The 20,586-nt window shown below is 37.0% G+C and overlaps 1 protein-coding gene across 1 annotated transcript in view; it reads right to left on the bottom strand.

The window, feature by feature from the left end:
• Positions 1–20,586, bottom strand: part of DCC (DCC netrin 1 receptor) — an 808,121-nt gene that overhangs the window by 112,130 nt on the left and 675,405 nt on the right. The window contains exons 20-21 of the mRNA XM_060118369.1: positions 10,800–10,994; positions 7,479–7,511 (exon numbers count right to left, since the gene is read on the bottom strand). Coding sequence (XP_059974352.1) covers positions 7,479–7,511; positions 10,800–10,994 — 228 coding nt within the window. The remainder of the gene's footprint in view (positions 1–7,478; positions 7,512–10,799; positions 10,995–20,586) is intronic.

Here is a 20,586-nt window from a genome sequence, read left to right as displayed (position 1 = left end):
TACCACCTGCTTTAGCATTTCATACTTTTCATACTGGGCTGGGAGTCTTTATACCCTAACTATACTGCATGTCCTTGAAAATGAACCCATGGAACTGGACTTCTTTCTTATGTTTCACCGCACCCAACACAGTGCTAGGTAAATAGTTAAAAAGGAGTGGTCAAAAATGAGTCCAACTCATTTCATACTGCACATTTGGAATTTCAAAAACTCATCTGCACCCATTAGTTTTGATTCTCTCCTTTACATATTCAGAATTACAAGCAGCTGGTGAAAGGCAAGTGTAAACATTTTCTGCTAACAAGAAATGACAGGAAGGGTGGTGGTAAAGAAAAGGGCACAGCGGGTCAGAATCATCTGCGAATGTGACCACCATTTCCTGAATCACAGAGAACTTGGTGTCTTTCTGTTTAATTTAGTAGATGAATATTAAAGATACGTTTTCCCTATTGGAAAAATATTTTTGCATCTTTTTCATCTCCCCCAAGATCAATCACATATACAGTCATCCCCCAGTACCTGCAGGGATTGGGTCCAGGACTTGCCTCGGATGCCAAAATCTGCAGGTGCTCAAATCTCATAGACCATAGACATAGTACAGGATCCAACACTGGTTGAATCTGCAGGTTTGGAACAGGCAGATAGGGAGGACTGACTGTACAGTATCCACAGCCATGAGCACTATTACTTTGGGGTTCTCCAAACTATACTCTGGATTAGATGATAAAGTCTGTCTTTCCAGATTACTCTGTGACTGTTTCCCAAAGATTTGTATCATAATTCAATTCAACAAATACTTATCTGGCAACTATAATATGAGAGATTCACAATTAGAGATTGGGGGTGCTTGGAGGCAGGAATGACAATGTCAATGAGACTGGCCCTTTGCCATCAAAGAATTTACAACCTGGCCAAGAGGCTGGGACTCAAAATGATAAACTATAAGAAACAGACAACATAGCAAGAACTAAATTGGGTGTTATGGACACACAGAAGAATAAAAGACCAGAAAGGTAAGTAAGGCTTCTTGGACAAAAGACAATTGAGAAGGAGTCTTAAAAGATGAGGACCTCTCTCAGTAAAGAAAGGGAGAATGTACTGTTAAGACTAAGAGAACAGTACCAGTTAGAGCATGGACTTCTAAAAATACACTTTTCCAAGAGTGATTTGTGGATTTTTGCTAATAGACTGTGACATATGTGGAGGGATAAACTGGCCGTGAGGCTAGAAGGGGGAATTTGGGGTCAGACAGCCAGGACCTTGAGGTCAAAGAACTGACTTCATTCCATGAGAAACAGTGAACCATCTATGTTTCAGAAAGAAAACTGAGGAGGCAGAATCCAGGACTGATAGAAGTGGGCAGAAAATAAAGCTAGGAACTTGATATTTGGCTGATGTCTACAGCAAAGAAGGACATTCAGCAACATGGTGGGTCTTACAATAAGAACTTGTCTTTGGGACTCCCCTGGTGGTCCAGTGGTTAAGACTCCGCGATTCCAGTGCTGGGGCATGGGTTTGATCTTTGGTCGGGGAACTAAGATCCCACATGCCGCGTGGCCAAAAAAAAAAGGAGAAAGATATCTTTTTGTATTAATGAAAATGTCTATCTTTCAGGTCTGAGAAGATTAAAATTATACCATGAATCATGTCAACTTCTGCGAGCACTGAGTCCTTTTTTTTTTTCTTTCAAAGTTACCTACTAAAACATAAAAACTCCTGAGAGGTTGACTAGGCAGCTTCTTGAACTGCTTGCTGGGGACAGGATAAGCATCTTAATATTTTATCAAAAGCACATTACTTGTTTTTTTTTTTTTTTTTTTTGCCTCTACTTTCTCATCATAGTCATCATTTCCAGAATTGCAAAATTCTGGAGCTGAGGTAAACATGTGAGAATAGCTTTTTTCAAGGGGCTGTAGCAAGCAGCTGAATGATAAAGTGAGTTGAAATTACACATGATAATAGGCTAAAAAGAGGTTTCATTTTCAATTAAATGACTCCCATCAAATGGTGCTAAAGGTTTCAATTTTTCAAACAGCAGCCTGGTTGCTGTATCCAAACCCTGCAAAATCTGGATTGCATGAACTAAATTCCAAGCTTGACTAGACTGCCTTGAAAAACTTATTTCCCTGAAATTGGAAACAATTAACATTCTGTTTATTCATGAGATTAAATCTGCTGAGGTGTAAAATGGCAGGTGTAGTGTTAAGCACTTGGCCTGCATACCCTATTGAGGAAAGACAAAGACCTTTAAACTGGGTGAATTTATGGGATGTATAAGTTTCATTATCTTGATAACAAAGTAGGAGTTGATTAACTCAGTGTATTTCCAGAAATTATACATTGGTATGAGCAGAGATTCTCAAGTTAGTTAGCCTGGGTATATATCTCAGCCTAACCACTTACATACTGTGAGCATTTGGGCAAGATTTAACCTCTTGGCGCTTTATTTTCTGCATCTGTAAGGATGTTGTCAGAACTAAATATGATAGAACATGCACAGTGCACAGAAGAGTGATGGATGCACAGTGGGAGTGCTGAAATGTGAAGTGCTACCCTACACGAAGATGCTGTGCCGGGCTTAGGTTTTTTTAAATTTTAATACCAATCCTAAAATTTGATCATCTGAAAACTTAAAAGAAATCAAAGGTAATTTGGGCAAAAGTCATCATTTTACAGGTGAGGATGCTGAGAAGAGTTCAGTCACATACCCAAAGCCACACAGGTACTCAGAGTGACAGCATGGTGCTAGAATATTGGGCATCTGATTCCATTCTGGTTCTCTTCCAGCACACACTGAATGATGCTGACGGAAAAGCCCAGAGCATTACCAGCCATTACCATGATTCAGAGGAGAGTAATTCTCTCTGTGGTGGGAGGGCCGTTCTCAGCAGGCCACCTTCATCTGGATCTAAAAACTGGTCTGTGAATTTATGCCTCTTTTCCAGGCCTCCTGGAAAAGGTCACCACTCTGCAGGCCATGGAGAATTAAAGATACTTGACAGTGCTTGAAGCAAGCATTTTCTTCATGATTCATATCATCAATGATACAGATCATTTCATGAAGATTCCTGTCCTCTTTATGGTACTATGTCATGGTCACAGTACCTACTCTATTGCCCCATTGGGCAGGCATGGAAACACACATGAAATTGAAAACATTTGTGTTCATGCTAAGAATTACCAGTTTTTACATTATAGACACCTCGAAGTGGAGAACAACATTTTGGGGTTAAATGGAATCTAAGGATACAAAGACAATCCTTTAAGATTAAAAATTTGATCTAATCATCACTTTCGAGAATTGGTCATAGTTTATAGTTACTGGTAACCTCCATTGCGACCCCAAAACAAGAAGCTTTTATAAATGCTTCTGTGAGAAACTCTAAAAGGTTTAAGCTGATTGTCGAAAAACAAAAAGCCAATTATTTTGTAAGTATAGAAACAGTCTACAAAGGAAAGACTATATACTCTGGGAGTCAGAGATAAACGTTTGAATTCCAACTCTGCCTGCCACTGCATTTGAGTGACCTTTTGTAAAACATTACCTTCTGCTTCCTCATTTGAAAATCTAGAAAGATAATCAGTAGAAGAGTGAAAGAACAGCTTGATTCTTGAAAGTGGATGCTATAAACTGAATTATGTCCTCTCCCACCCCCAAATTCATATGTTGAATTCCTAACACCCAGTGTGACTGTATTTGGAGATATGGGCCTTTATAGAAGTAACTGAGGTTAAATGAGGTCATAAGGGTGGGGCCCTGATCCGATAGGATTAGTGTCCTTATAAGAAGACATGAGTGAGCTCATACTCTCTCCACCATGTGAGGACACAGCAAGAAGGCAGCTGTCTGCAAGCCAGGAAGAGAGCCCTCACCAGAAATCAACCCTGCCAGACTTTGATCTGAGACTTCCAGCCTCCAGAACTATGAGAAAATAAATGTGTTACTTAATGCACCCAGTCTATGGTATTTTGTCTTGGCAGCCCGAGCTGACCAAGACAGTAGAGTTAGGACCATCCTCATGTTTCCTGAGATAAAGAACTGTCAGTATCATATATTCAGTGTTGTGGCTTCCCACTTATAACATGACCCTGGATTGAGAGCTGTTTGCTTTGTTCTCTAGAATATTCACAGTTGGGGAAAGAAAGGTTGATATTGGGAAAATATACACCCACTTTAGATACAGAAACTTTATAAATATATGTCAAAAGTGTGTGTGTGTGTGGTTGTGTATGTATATACGTAGCTTATAGTGATGGAGACACTTGGTGGTTCAAAACAGGTTTTGCAAGATGCTTGTCTGGGTTTGAATCATGGCCTTGCTACTTCCTAGATGTGTGTCTACAGGCAAATCACTTAAACTCTCTGAGCTTCAGCTTCTGTATAACTAAAACAGAGACAATAATAGCAACTCTTTCACAGTGTTGTTATGAGGATTAAATGAGTTAACACAAGTTAAGTTCTTAGAACAGTGACTGATGGTGAGAGCTCCATAAGGATTAATTCTACCATTACACACGCCCACCCAGACACAGACAAATTTACAGGGTTTTTACTAAAATATGGAAAATAAAAAAGGAAAAGTGTCTAAAGCAGAGGATTTCTCTATCTTTTCCACTCACTTCACATAACCCATATAATTTCCCTACCTTGCCTGACCCTCCAAAAGAGTAAATCTGTGGTTAATCTCTAAAATCCCATGATTACTTTAAAACTTATTGGCCACTTGTGCCTACAAGAGACTAGAGAAATAATTAAGATGTGGAACAAGAGATAAGCAAATGCTAGATATAATCAATTTATACTTACATAAAGGGGAAAAGGAGTCCTATATATATCATCTATTATTTTCATACTAGTACTACTATTACTCAGAAGAAAATATTTTCCCCAAATCACACATGATTCAAATATAATTGACTTTTTGTTTTCACATTTATGTTCTTCAGGGCAGATATTAGATTCCAACGAAAAGTAATTGTGACAAGAGACCACAGAGATACTTTTTAAAAACAATCAAAACTTTTCTCACTTCTTCTCATATAAGTTAAACTCAATCTCCTGCTTTTCTATTTAGGATTCATCTTTGCAAGGTTAACTCTGACCCAGGGTGCTCAGTTTTCTCTCTGAGCAAATTTTCTCTCAACAGAAATTCAGTGCTTGACATAAATGTAACAGTGGGACCATTCTGCGTGGGAAGGGGGTAAATTGGTCTAACAGAGAGCACAATAATGCATATTCCACTGATTTGCTATGTGCTGAGAGCGGGAACATTCAGAGCAGCTTTTTCCTATTATTTTCACCATTCTTAGAGAGATCTTTAAACTGGGTTATTTTTTGTGCACTTGGTCATCAACTCAGATGACTGCTTTTGTTTACAAAGAGTTTTGAACTGCCAACAAATTTTATATGCTTTCTTGTAAAAATGTAAAGATTTTACCTGTAATCACTAAATTACATGTTGTCACTCCCTCTTAATTTTACAAGTAATTTGAGTTTGATGTAAAATTTAGAACCTATCAATTTGACCAACTCTATACCAGTGGTGATTGAATATGGGACCAAGTAGTATAATATGTGACAGAATCTTTTTAAGTAATGTTAGATGAAGGAAAAGAACAATTTCCCAAATATATTAACACACTCAGGCACTGGCAATAATTCTTGGGAATTCCTTTTGTTCCCAGTAATTGATCTGATTTCACTGTCAACATGAAAATCTGAGTAAAATCCATGGAGAGTGTGTGACTGGAGAGACTGTACAAAATATATTTCTTGGTAGCTGAAAATATTATTAAGCAAAACAGTTAACTTAAAAAGTAATAGCAAAAAACAGTTAAAAGGAATCCAGAAACAACTGGAAACCCACTTATTGAGAAGCTTGGGCATGTTGTCCCCCAAACGTCTAATAATGTAACTTTTTATCTGGTTCAGTTACTTTAAAAAAATGTTTGTGTGTTTCCTTTCTCTCTATGCATATTTTTTCTAAATATAATTTCAAAAATTGGGAGTTATCTGCCTGTGGAATTTCTAAATTCACTTCAGTTAAGGCAACTATGTGATGTTGTTTTAATTATTTTTGAACTGAAATAATACATTCTGCTAATTACCTATTCCAGCTTGAATTTGTCTAGCACTAATATTTAATTTACCTAAGTGAATACACACTAACTGCCAATTATTTATCATTAGTAGTTTTACAAATATTACTGTTCAGTAGATATTGGCCTTATGAAAATATTTTAAGTATAAGCAAGCAGGAACAGCTAGGTGATTAACGGAAACATGAACCCTGCGTGGACATTTATTTCTGTGTATTGCATCATTTCTATTACTCCCTGTGTGAAGCTCTAGCCATGTTCTCTTAAGCAGAGGGATGGTATATGGACCCAGAAATAAACTTGAACACAGGACCATTAAAGATAATACTACTCATGTAGACAACCTGCTACTGGTAGTGAAACTTAACATTCAGATGCTTAGTATTTGTCAATAGTTGGAAAGTATTCTTGTTGAAAAGCATGTTTTCCTGAAATCTACAACAGGAGGCCTTATGAGACATGATGCTGACCAGGAGTTTCTGTTGACAGGTGCCCAAAGCAGGTGACAACGATACAAGCTGTGGACTCTGAACTAATACTCATGACACTGACTATAACCAGCATTTCCAAACACTCCCTTCTTTGAAGAATATAACATCCTGAAAAAATAAAACTCATAAACTATTCTTTTTCTCCTTTAGCATTCTACTAATTAACCTTAGTGGTAAAAGAATGGAATGCTAATAGATCAGTCTACAAATCATGGTACTAAATTCCTATCTACCTGAGAGTTGATAGATAACTCTGATTTACCTCCATTTTCCTTTGTGTAAAACCATCCCTGTTTCTCTACACAAATCGGCTTTTAGCAAATGAATGGAAGGAGGATGAAATACTGCAAGTCAAACTGGCACCTGATTCATGAAATGAAAGCTTTCTGGCTTCAAAATGAACAAAAGTAATGCCCTAAAATAAAGTTGACCTAACTTTGTTTTTATGTACTAAAAGAAGCTCATTGTAGAGGAAAAGCACACATGATTTATGAGTTTTCTCTGTAGAACTATAGAACTTTAATCCAGAGTTCATGAAAGGGTGCAAGAGCAGCTTGAAAATTATGCTGAGCTTAATTATACTTAATGTGAATTATTCAGAAGTGCAGACAGAGACTAAAAATTTATTTCATACAAAGAAGCTTGACATTTTAATTGGTCCTTCAGAATGGAGACAAAACAATTTCCTCTCAAGAAAATTTACATCCTCCCTATCAGAGCCCAAACCTCAGCCAAGCAGAACTTCATTAATAAGATTAATTATCACACTAGTGTCTGCTTCATCAGGTGTATGGCCCAGGTGAAAAGAGGCATAGAAAATAATGACTGACATTTCTAACAGATAAGATTGATTCAGGGAGGGAAAAATGACAGATTAAACCACCATACCTTGGTCATTAGCCATTTTGTCAGGGTGTTCCACTGTGGGGAAAGAGAAATATTATTAGATTTTGGTAGTTTCCGTCAAGAAAGCTGACATTTCAAATCAACAGTTTTGTTAGCGAGTTCTCATATCAAGGTCAATGCCCTATTGAAAAAAAATTGATAAGGAATTCGGTTAATGTGATTATTTTGATTAAATTAGTCATAGAAAGAATTGGAAAATAATTGTTTTGCTGTATAAATGTGTTCTAAAAGTGTTATTTGTAACATTCCTCTAAACATAAACTCAAAATGATCATCATGCAAGTTTAATTAATGATACAATTTACAGCAAAAAAAGTGCATGTCATTACCAAGTAATTATCACCCATATATTTTAAACAAGTTAAGGAAGCTATTTTCTTGTATTCATTTTAAATTTTTCAACAAGAAAACTTTATCAATTCTCACATGAATAGGGTAAAATAATAAAATATTGTAAAGTTTAATCTAAATTCTTTGATTTTAAACCTTGTGAAGAAAAGTCTTGAATTGTTCACAACTTATCTATAGATAAAGATGAAGCATTTGTGAAACATTACCTAGTTACATTTCATGCTCTCACAAAACGAATAACCAGTTTCCTTTCAATTGCTCATTTGGAGTGAAATCTGATTTAGACATGAAGTCCTAAAAACCTGGATAGATGAAGATTGGCTCACTTTTCTCCTGCCTCCCCCACCCCACCCCACCCGCTTCTACTCTGTCATTAAGGGATGTCATGCAGGTTGAGGCTGAATGCTTTCTTTGTGTATGCATTCTTGGCAAATTTTCGGATTAGCTGTTACCAAATCTAGCTTTCGAATAGCTCAGTCACCAGGATTCAAAAGTCTACTATTGGGGCTTCCCTGGTGGCGCAGTGGTTGAGAGCCTGCCTGCCGATGCAGGGGACACGGGTTCGTGCCCCAGTCCAGGAAGATCCCACATGCCGCGGAGCGGCTAGGCCCAGCTAGGCCCGTGAGCCATGGCCACTGAGCCTGCGCGTCCGGAGCCTGTGCTCCGCAACGGGAGAGGCCACACAGTGAGAGGTCCGCAAAAAAAAAAAAAAAAAAAAAAAAAAAGTCTACTATTTATTAGCATACTTTTCCTAGGAGAATTGAAAAATAGACTATCTAGTTATTCTAAGCCTCTTCTTTAGTATGTCCAAGCAAATGGGTAAAAATGTCAATCAGATACCTGTTTCTAATTTTTCGGCTGCTTGCCATCATGTTTTATTAAGTTTTTGGCCAGATATATGGGCATAATGTGGTAACATGTTTAAGAGCCAAGTATCCTTTAAAATAACACCCATCAGACGTTAAATATACATCTTTAAATATCAGCTATAGAACATCTGAATTATTTTCAATGGCTAAATAATAGAGGCTCTTGAAATCATTCATCCTCCAGAAAAATAATACTGTGCTGTAAAATGGAAAGGACTTATATGCAGATCATTATGAGGTAGTTACATTCTTGGGTCTTAGTATTTTTCTGTATAAACATATAATTGTCCTTAAATTGAGCAGTAATTTTTACACTTGCAAGCATGTAAAGTTTTTCTAGTAATCATACCACAAGATATTTTTTTCATGTTGCTACCCTGTCTCCTTAAAAAAAAAAAATTAATTTTGTTTGAGATTTTCTTTCTTGCCATATCAAAATTTCTTTTAATATATAAGGACAATAGTTCCTGAAAGGAAATATTTAAAGTTGGCAATAGTATGCCATCCACATAATACAATGCTTTTTAATTTTTATTCCCTTACATAAAAAGGCTAAAGTGTTTCCTTATATTTTGAATAGAGCCCATATACATGAAATCAGTACAAAATTCCAAAAGGGTTGTAAATGAAAAAAAGTCAAGTTAAAAATGTCCGCTTTGAGCTGATGGCAGAAAATGTAATAATGTATCTTTCTTTGACATGCTGGCTTTCAGCATAAAAAGATAACTTTTAATTAGTTAATTAATTTTATCTTTTTTTCATTTCCATTTTTTTTCCAATTATTTAAGAAATAATTGACATACATCACTGTACAAGTTTAAGATACACAGCATGATGATTTTATTTACATATATTGGGAAATGATGACCACAACAGTTTTAGTTAACATCTGTCATCTCATATAGGTACAGTAAAAAGAAAGGAAAAAATTTTCTTCATGATAATTCTTGGGATCTACTCTCTTAACAACTTTCCTGTATATCATTCAGCAGTGTTAACTACAGTTATCATGTGTTTATTACATCCCTAGTACTTATTTATCTTATAATTGAACGTTTGTACCTTTTGATTACCTTCCTCGAATTCTTCCTCTCATCACCTCCTACCTTTGGTAACCATAAATCTGATCTTTTTCTATGAGTTTGGTGTTTGTTTGTTTGTTTAGGTCCCATATATAAGTGAGATCATATAGTATTTGTCTTTCTCTCTCTGACTTATTTCACTTAGCATAACACCTTCAAGGTCCATCCATATTGTCACAAACGGTAGGATTTCCCTGTTTTTTGTTTGTTTGTTTTTTGCGGTACGCGGGCCTCTCACTGTTGTGGCCTCTCCTGTTGCAGAGCACAGGCTCCGGACATGCAGGCTCAGTGGCCCTGGCTCATGGGCCCAGCCGCTCCATGGCATGTGGGATCTTCCCGGACCGGGGCATGAACCTGTGTCCCCTGCATCGGCAGGTAGACTCCCAACCACTGTGCCACCAGGGAAGCCCAGGATTTCCCTGTTTTTTTTATGGCTGAATAATATTCCATTATGTGCATATAATTATGTATAACTTTATTATATATATATAATGGAATAGATATACATATATCACAACTTCTTTATCCATCTGTTGATATTTACACTCTTTCCATGTCTTGGCTGTTGCATATAATACTGCTCTGAACATTGGGATGAAGATATCTTATAGGGTTAGTGTTTTTGTTTCCTTTGGATATATTCCCAGAAGTGGAATTGCTAGATAATATGATATTTCTATTTTTAATTTTTTGAGGAACCTCTATACTGTTTTCCATAGTGGCTGCACCAACTTACATTCCCCAAACAGTGCACGAGGGTTCCCTTTTCTCCACAGCCAAGCCAACATTTGTTGTGTCTTGTCTTTTGGATGATGTCCATTCTAACAGGCTTGAGGTGATATCTCATTCTGGTTTTAATTTGCATTTTAATTTCTTTTGAATGTCCACTGTAGTCACGTGCCAACAGAGATGGTTTAAGGCAATTCCTAACACAGACTCCAAAACTATTTTATAACAACTCCATAGGAAAAAACCCCGAAATGACAGGAAATGATTCAAACCTTTCAGAGTCCTGAAAAGGATGGGATCAGAGAGGGGCCCCACTCCTTTCACATTCCGTGCTTGAATTCGAAAGTAATACATAGTGTCAAGGTTGAGATCCATGATTTGATGTGTAAGCCGATCACCACTGATTGTTTCCATAACCCAGTCATCAATTGGAATGTTCTTGTCCAAGGTATAAAACAAGATGTAAGCTGCATGAATAAATGAACACAACTTTGATTACTGTACTGACTACATGCTATACTTCTGCTTCCAAACATCTGTGTGTCCCAAGTACAATTTTCAAGGATTATCATATATCCACAATCTATAAAGCGCAGTATTCAGTTTGGCAAGTAATGATTTTTTTTTGTATTGCAAAGCTTAGAAAAAGAATCGCTTCAATGCACAAAATCTAAAAGTGGAGTAAGTCATTAGAAATAAAAATATCTGCCATATTTAAAAAATGCGAGGTTTCTGCTGCCTATAAATCCTGATTATTGGTTTGCGCTAATATATAAGCATGATGAAAAACATAAAAGACAGATAACAAGTCTGTATCATTTTCACTGTATCCAATAATGAAGATAAGTAATGTTTATTTTGGCTAGTGTTTAAATAATAAAAATACATTGAAAAGTATAAAATGCCCTATATTTTTAAAGTGTTATAAAAATAAATGATCTTATTTGATTACTGTAATAACTCTGTGATGTTGGCAGGGGTACTGTTGCTGTCTTTTCATAGATGATGAAGCTGAGCATGACCCAAGCTAAGTGATAAAAGGGCTAGGATAACATCTCTGCTACCATACCAAACATCCAACACTATTTCCCCCCACCCATCCCACCTAGGCAAAAATAAACAAAAAAAGAAAGAAAAAGTATTTCTGGATAACTGTAGGTTATCTAGTTAGTATCTCAAATATTAAAAAATCCATCATTTGATAGTATCATTCATCCTCTGTGTTAGGGGATGAGTAATTGTAGTGTATTCAGTGGTGTATTCAGTGGTGATAGTCTAATATGCACCCAAACAGATCCAGGTATCCCTGTAAAATATTCATAGTCTAACATTATATTTAGCTAATATTTAAGCTAGCTTTTACTTAAAAGCATTAATTCATCACTTTATATTACACTACATATTATATCAGATGATAGTGTAATATAAACTGTAAAATAACTCATTGCAGGTGTCTTCGCTACATGAATGTGGTGTCAGCCTCTATTTCTATCAAATTTCTGCAATGGTATCCGCATCAGATAGGCCGCAAATGTCCCTAGGTCTATTCTTATGCATTGAATACATTCTTTGTAAATAATACTTTTAAAAAAGAATTGTCTTCCTCTGATTCCCCTAGTCCTTCCTTCTGAGTCCCGCTTGTCCCATCCGGACTGGGGACCTTCACGCATAGATATTTCAGTGGTCATGTCACAGGTTCTTTGACTCAGATTCAGTTGCCTTCCAAAATAACCATACATATTACCTACATCTCAGTACAACTCTTACTCCACGAGGACTGATTTCCATACTATCCTTATTCCTACTTCCCTCTTAACTCCTCACACCTCTCCACCTCTCCTTACTTTCTCCATCCAACTCCTACCTGGCCATCCAGGTCTAGTTTAAGCTACATCTAACATATGAAACATTCCTCTATAATGAGCTCTCCTTTCTGTACACTGTAATCCACGTCAATAAAGTATAAGAGTACTTATATGATTTTGTATCATTTTCACTTAATCCCATAGTGATTTACAGAATTATGCCTGGGTTTGGAAGGTGCATTATAGACAGTGAACTGGATATTTTTTCCTTGTGATTCTGTAGGATTAAACAATGCCACAAACTCCAACACCCAGAAGTCCATTTGTCTTAAATTCAGATCAATGCTGAAAACTTGTATCTATTTTGCTTTGGCTTTCACCTTTTCCCAACTACATTGTTTCTCAAATCTGCCTAATTATAAGTATTACCTGGGGACTAGGTATAAGTTACAAAACACAGAGCCCAAGAAAGGGCATTTTGATTCAATAGGCATGGCGGACAAGTCTTGGATAGCCCCCCAATTATCCCTGCCTCCTGGCAGTTACAGCTTTGTGTAGTCTTTTCTCTCTGAGTGTACATGGGACCTAAGTCTTGCTTTTAACCAACAGAATATGGCAAATGTGATGGACTGTCACCTCCATGGATTATGTTACATAAGTTATAACTTCTGTCTTGCTAGCAGACTCTATAGACTCTCTCCTTTGTTGGCTTTGATGAAATAAGTTGCCAGATGGAGAAGACCATGTGGCAAGGAACTAAGGCTGGGCTCTGATCAACAGCCAGTAAGGAACTGAGTCCTGCCAACAACTACATAAACTTAGAAGCAAATATTTTCCCAGGTAAGCCTCAAATGAGATATCAGCTGAAGCTAACACCTTGATTGCCAGCTTGTAAGAGACCCTAAAGCAGATTACCCAGCTAAATTGTGCTTGGATTCCTGACTGACAGAAACAGTGAGATAGCAAATGTGTGTTATTTTAAGCTGCTAAATTTGTGGTGATATTGTTACACAGCAGTAGCTAATAGGTTAATGGCAACCCCAGTAAACTGCACACCAGTTGATTTCTGTGTTCAAGTAAAGTCAGGAAGCACTGCTTTAGCTGATGATGTGAATTCTGCAGATTTTGTGGTATATTTGTTGAGATGTTGATGCCGCAAATATGAATAGGTAAGATGTGGAGAGCTCAGGGGAAGATAAAAGACTAATCAAGATAAAGAAGTCTACAAAATTTATAAAGGTTATATGGCTCCTCCCTCTGGCTGATATTAAAACTGGAAGACTATAATTCAAAAGGGATTATAAAATATCATTGGATAAAGGAGTTGTTTCTTACTCATAGATGTCCATTCTTTGATAACTCAGCCCCTGAGATCAACATCAGTACAACCTCCTAATATTCTCTGAGCCAGAAAAGTCTCCATTCTTGTACCCAAAGAACCATATCTACTGAAAAGAAGACCCTGGCACTAGTAATATTGTTCTAGCTTTTATTATGTGCATGTCTTATCTCTTCAAAAGAATAAAAGTATTCCTTTAGTTCAGGAGCTATATCTTATATTACTTCTTATTCTTCAAAGAAAACTAATAAAATAGTCTTCACACAATAGGTATTGAAACTCACTTATTGAATAAAATCCCCTAGCCTATAAGTATATAAGTTTTAAATTCATGACATTTAATGAAATTGTTGAAGTTTTCATGGGCTGTTGTAAGTACATGATGAACTTGAAAGTTTGCATAATTGTGTTCCCATCTCAAGTCAGCTACACTTATTCCTGATTTTCTCCATTTGCCAAATGAGCATATAGTATTTGCCTTCATGTAATTTTTTCTATGTGAAGAGTATTCACTGAAGCATTTAAAAGTGACAGTTCTGGCATCAGGTAAGTAAAGTTCAAAGTGCAGGTTCTGACTCCAAGTTGTATTTGAGCAATTTCCTGAAATGCATTTTAAAAAGCCTGTCATTGGCTGTAAATCTGAAAACTGAGTTGGAGAATAGAAACAAGAGTACATCACTCAAAACTCTAAAATCTAGCCTTAGAAAAACCATACAACTTCATTTGGATATGTGAGTTTGGCATGTTTTGAGGCTACTAAATCCATTGTTGAAGTCTCACCTTATAGATTTCCATTTAACCACATAGATTGGGACACATTCATAGGTTTCTCACTATCGTTCTGTATCTATATGTTCATTCCTCTGTGTCCAATTCCCTGTCATTCTCCATCCTTTCATCTTACATTTTTTCCACTTTATTTTGATCTCTTACCCACCACCTTGGCCAAATAATAAAGTATCAGTATTATATTCTGTCATAGGTTGTAAGACCTTTTGGGATTATTAATTTACCTGGGCATTCCTACATTGAAATACCATTTGTGTAAATACTTATAAAATGTAGCATCATACATCTTTCATTTTGACGCTACTTATACAAATAGGTAGTTGTAGTTCCAGAAGCAAAGTGTCAGAAAGTAGTCACCTCCACCTCTCTTATCTCTTCTGTCCTTTTCCATACTTCCTCCCACTCATTGGTGATTCCCTTCCATGGATCAGGTAGGTGGATAAGTACTGGGAAGACCGAGATACATGATGTGGCCCCTCCCAGCAAGGAGCTCAGCCCAGTGAGGGCTTCTCATCTTTAAAGAACTGATTCTGATAATCGTATATATAGGTAGATATATAAAAAAGGAGGACCTGTTTTCTCCTTTTTTTTGTGGTCAAAAATTATAGGTTATGGATTCAGGGAGGCCTGACCTCAAATCATAGTGCTATCATTTACTAGCTTTGCAACCCTGAGAGACTTGAATAACCCAAGTATGTCTTACTTTTCTTATCTGAAAACAAGTTGCTGTGAGATAATGTATTTTAAAAACTTAATATATGAGTGTATTTCTATTACATTATCTTTTACATAGTAACTACCTAGTAAATGCTAAGGCTTTTATTTATATTAATAAAGCTTAAGAAATATCTTGTTTAGAAGCTGTAACTATAGTTTCAAGTCAAACAATATATATTTAATATCAATTTAATGATTATTCTGCTCAACAAATGTTTATTATCTATTAAGTGTCAAAGATATTGTTACTGGGGAGAAAGCATTGAACAAAATCTGAACCCTGTTCTCCTGCTGCTTTCAGCCTTGTACTATAAGCATTTAGATTTTCTCTTATGATAATATGGAAAGGGGATGGACAGGAAGAAGTCAAGATGACTAAGTTTCCAACTTTTGCTGCTGGGTGAACTGCGGAGGCTTCTAAAAAGATGAGAGTAAGTATGTTTAGACACATGACTCCAGTGTGGGTGCCCAGCTGGGTTCACAATCCCAATGGGCTAACAATCTATTCCAGAATATAATAGTGCATTGTTTGGCCATTTGTGGTGGGTGATAGAGCAAAAAATGGAAGAATGGGAGAGAGGGGGATTGGGGAATAGAACGAGGTGACACTAAGACAGACAAGTGGAAATGTACAATATGAGGTAGGATGTGTGTATTTAGAATTCCTTGGAGGGAGACATAGATTCCAGAGACATAAGATCATGTTCACTGAAGTCCTGGCTATAGTGCAGATACTTTTTCAGAGAAAGTAATGAAGGGAATGAAAAGATCTGCATCCTGGGATGTAACACTTATGGAACAGGTGGAAGAAAAGTATGCTTAGGAGACTGAGAAGTTATAGCCTGGAAGTGGGAAGAAAAGTGGTTAGGTGATTTTACAAAAGTCAAGAGAGAGGAGAATTTCAAGGAAGAGGAATTGGACTAGAGTATCGAATGACACGGAAAAAGAGTGTAAAACCTTAGTCATTATATGGTATTGATAAGGAAACAATCTGTGAGGCTCTAACTCTTTTATCTGCACAAGTCCCTGATCTCAAATAATGTTAGATGTTGCATTTATTTAGATCAGTGTTTCACAAATCTAATTGTACATTAAAATCACTTGGGGAGCTTTTATAAAGTACCACTCTTAATCCCTCCTCAGATAAATTAAATCATAAATCAATTGAGCATCATTGATTTGGACCAGTAGAATACTGATAAGAAGAGAAAAATGCAGTGTAGTAGTTAAGACCAGGAACCAGAACTTTCCATCCCAGTTCTGCTACTTCTTCATTATTTGACTTTGGGAAAGTTATTTACACTGGAAGGCCCCCAACTCTTTATTTCAAAATGAAATAATAGGAATATATGATCGCTTATAAGACAAAAGTGCTTAGCAGAATGCCAAGCATATAGTAAATGCTTAATTCATTTTGAACCATTTTCTTCTGAAAATGTCAGTCTAAATTCCTAAGATGCCAGTATATAATCAAGGAATTTAGGCACTGGAATTACCTGGATCTCCTCTTTCATCCTGTTTTTTGTTTAATCTTTTTGAAATATATATATATATATATACACACACACACACACACACACACACACACACACATATATATATATACATTTATAAATATATATATTTATAAATTGATGATCTGGTTCTGTTCAGAGTACAATAGTGAACCCTTCTCCTAGAATGAATTTCAACTGGGAATAATAATCACTAAATTATTTCAGTGCTCACGGGGTATCAGGGACTTTTCTCAGTCCTTTATTGTAACAATTCTACAAAATAAGTTCTAAAGTAAGACTCAGGGAGGTTAAATAACTTGCTCAGGTATCTCCGTCAGAAGCTTGGGTTCATAACCACCCTGTTCTCCTGCGGTGCACATACAGGGATTTAGGAAAACAAAGAAATACAAAAGTAAGATGGGAGTACATCCCTCCACATAGGCACACGTGTGCTCTGACACACTGGAAAATAACTCACATCTTCCGTTGTCCTTTCACAAGAAACTGAGTGTGGAAAATCTGGGCTCTCAGCCTAATGGTCTGATATTTTGAATATTTTATCATCCTACTTTTTGAAGTGATTTGAATGAAAGAATCAAAATATGTATAGAACAGAAGTTGTTTTAAGTGTTGTTTAAAGTTGTTTCAAGGGTTTTTAGTGTTTGCTCCCTACTGAATTGAGTCAAAATATCTCAACTTGATAATCACAACTTGGTTTTAATAAATGAAGCAGTATTTAAAGGTGAAAAGTATTTCATCCCATACTTTTACTACGCCATTGTACAAGAATGGATTTTTAGTATTGAGAACTACGGAACGTACACCTCTAAATAAAATATGTGGACACAATTGCTTATACATGCACTGTGACATTGGCAGACAGAATTTTATTCCTCAGATTAATTGGCATTTCCTAATATGGGACAGACTTCCACTTTTTCCAATTGAAAAGCAAAATTAAGCTTGTTTTTCAGAGTTGAAAACACATTCTGGGGCCCTGAACCAAGATGGCGGAGTAGAAGGACGTGCTTTCACTCCCTCTTGTGAGAACACCAGAATCACAACTAGCTCCTGGACAATCATTGACAGGAAGACACTTGAACTCACAAAAAAGATACCCTACATCCGAAGAAAAAGGAGAAGCCACAATGAGATGGTAGGAGGGGTGCAATCACAGTAAAATCAAATCCCATAACTGCTGGGTGGGTGACTCACAGATTGGAGAACACTTATACTACAGAAGTCCACCCACTGGAGTGAAGGTTCTAAGCCCCACGTCAAGCTTCCCAACCTGGGGATCCAGCAACAGGAGGAGGAATTCCTAGAGAATCAGACTTGGAAGGCTAGTGGGATTCGACTGCAGGACTGGGGGAAACAGAGACTCCACTCTTGGAACACACAAAGTAGTGTGCACATCGGGACCCAGGGGAAGGAACAGTGACCCAAGGGGAGACTGAAGCAGACCTGGTTCAGTGTTGCAGGGTCTCCTGCAGAGCAGGGGGGTGGCTGTGGCTCACGGTGGGGACAAGGACACTGGCAACAGAAGTTCTGGGAAGTACACCTTGGTGTGAGCCCTCCCAGAGTCTGTCATTAGCCCCAACAAAGAGCCCAGGTAGGCTCCAGGGTTGGGTTGCCTCAGGGCAAACAACCAACAGGGAGGGAACCCAGCCCCACCCATTAACAGTCAAGTGGATTAAAGTTTTACTGAGCTCTGCCCACCAGAGCAAAAGTCAGCTCTACCTACCACCAGTCCCTCCCATCAGGAAACTTGCACAAGCCTCTTAGATACTCTCATCCACCAGAGGGCAGACAGCAGAAGCAAGAAGAACTACAATCCTGCAGCCTGTGGAACAAAAACCACATTCACTGAAAGATAGACAGGATGAAAAGGCAGAGGGCTATGTACCAGATGAAAGAACAAGATAAAACCCCAGAAAAACAACTAAATGAAGTGGAGATAGGCAAGTTTCCAGAAAAAGAATTCAGAATAATGATAGTGAAGATGATCCAGGACCTCGGAAAAAGAATGCAGGCAAAGATCGAGAAGATGCAAGAAATGTTTAACAAAGACCTAGAAGAATTAAAGAACAAACAAACAGAGATGAACAATACAATAACTGAAATGAAAACTATACTAGAAGGAATCAATACCAGAATAACTGAGGCAGAAGAACAGATAAGTGACCTGGAAGACAGAATGGTGGAATACCTGCTGCGGAACAGAATAAAGAAAAAAGAATGAAAAGAAATGAAGACAGCCTAGGAGACATCTGGAACAACATTAAACGCAACAACATTCGTATTATAGGGGTCCCAGAAGGTGAATAGAGAGAGAAAGGACCAGAGAAAATATTTGAAGAGATTATAGTCAAAAACTTCCATAATATGGGAAAGGAAATAGCCACCCAAGTCCAGGAAGCACAGCGAGTCCCATACAGGACAAACCCAAGGAGAAACACGCCGAGACACATAGCAATCAAATTGGCAAAAATTAAAGACAAAGAAAAATTATCGAAAGCACCAAGGGAAAAATGGCAAATAATATACAAGGGAACTCCCATAAGATTAACAGCTGATTTCTCAACAGAAACTCTACAAGCCAGAAGAGAGTGTCATGATATACTTAAAGTGATGAAAGGGAAGAACCTACAACCAAGATTACTCTACCCAGCAAGGATCTCATTCAGATTCGATGGAGAAATCAAAAGATTTACAGACAAGCAAAAGCTAAGAGAATTCAGCACCACCAAACCAGCTCTACAACAAATGCTAAAGGAACTTCTCTAAGTGGAAAACACAAGAGAAGAAAAGGACCTACAAAAACAAACCCAAAACAATTAAGAAAATGGTCATAGGAACATACATATCAATAATTACCTTAAACATGAATGGATTAAATACTCCAACCAGAAGACACAGGCTTGCTGAATGGATACAAAAACAAGACCCATATAATATGCTGTCTAAAAGAGACCCACTTCAGACCTAGGGACACATGAAGACCGAAAGTGAAGGTATGGAAAAAGATATTCCATGCAAATGGAAATCAAAAGAAAGCTGGAGTAGCAATACTCATATCAGATAAAATAGACTTTTATATAAAGAATGTTACAAGAGACAAGGAAGGACACTACATGATGATCAAGGGATCAATCAAAGAAGATATAACAATTATAAATATATATGCACCCAACAGAGAAGCCCCTCAATACATAAGGCAACTGCTAACAGCTATAAAAGACGAAATTGACAGTAACACAATAATAGTGGGGGATGTTAACACCTCACTTACACCAATGGAAAGATCATCCAAAATGAAAATAAATAAGGAAACAGAAGCTTTAAATGACACAATAGACCAGATAGATTTAAATGATATTTATAGGACATTCCATCCAAAACCAGCAGATTACACTTTCTTCTCAAGTGTGCATGGAACATTCTTCAGGATAGATCACATCTTGGGTCACAAATCAAGCGTCAGTAAATTTAAGAAAAATGAAATCATATCAAGCATCTTTTCTGACCACAACGTTATGAGATTAGAAATGAATAACAGGGAAAAAAATGTAAAAAACACAAACACATGGAGGCTAAACAATGTGATCCTAAATAACCAAGAGATCACTGAAGACATCAAAGAGGAAATCAAAAAATACCTAGAGACCAATGACAATGAAAACACGATGATCCAAAACCTATGGGAGGCAGCAAAAGCAGTTCTAAGAGGGAAGTTTATAGCAATACAATCCTACCTCAAGAAACAAGAAAAATCCCAAATAAACAATCTAACCTTATACCTAAAGAAACTAGAGAAAGAAGAATGAACAAAACCCAAAGTTAGCAGAAGGAAAGACATCATAAAGATCAGAGCAGAAATAAATGAAATAGAAACAAAGAAAACAATAGCAAA

This window comes from Mesoplodon densirostris, chromosome 15, assembly GCF_025265405.1.
Source record: "Mesoplodon densirostris isolate mMesDen1 chromosome 15, mMesDen1 primary haplotype, whole genome shotgun sequence".
Classification (NCBI taxonomy): domain Eukaryota; kingdom Metazoa; phylum Chordata; class Mammalia; order Artiodactyla; family Ziphiidae; genus Mesoplodon; species Mesoplodon densirostris.
Note: the sequence above shows the minus strand (reverse complement) of the source record. Positions and strands in the feature narration are given on the sequence as shown.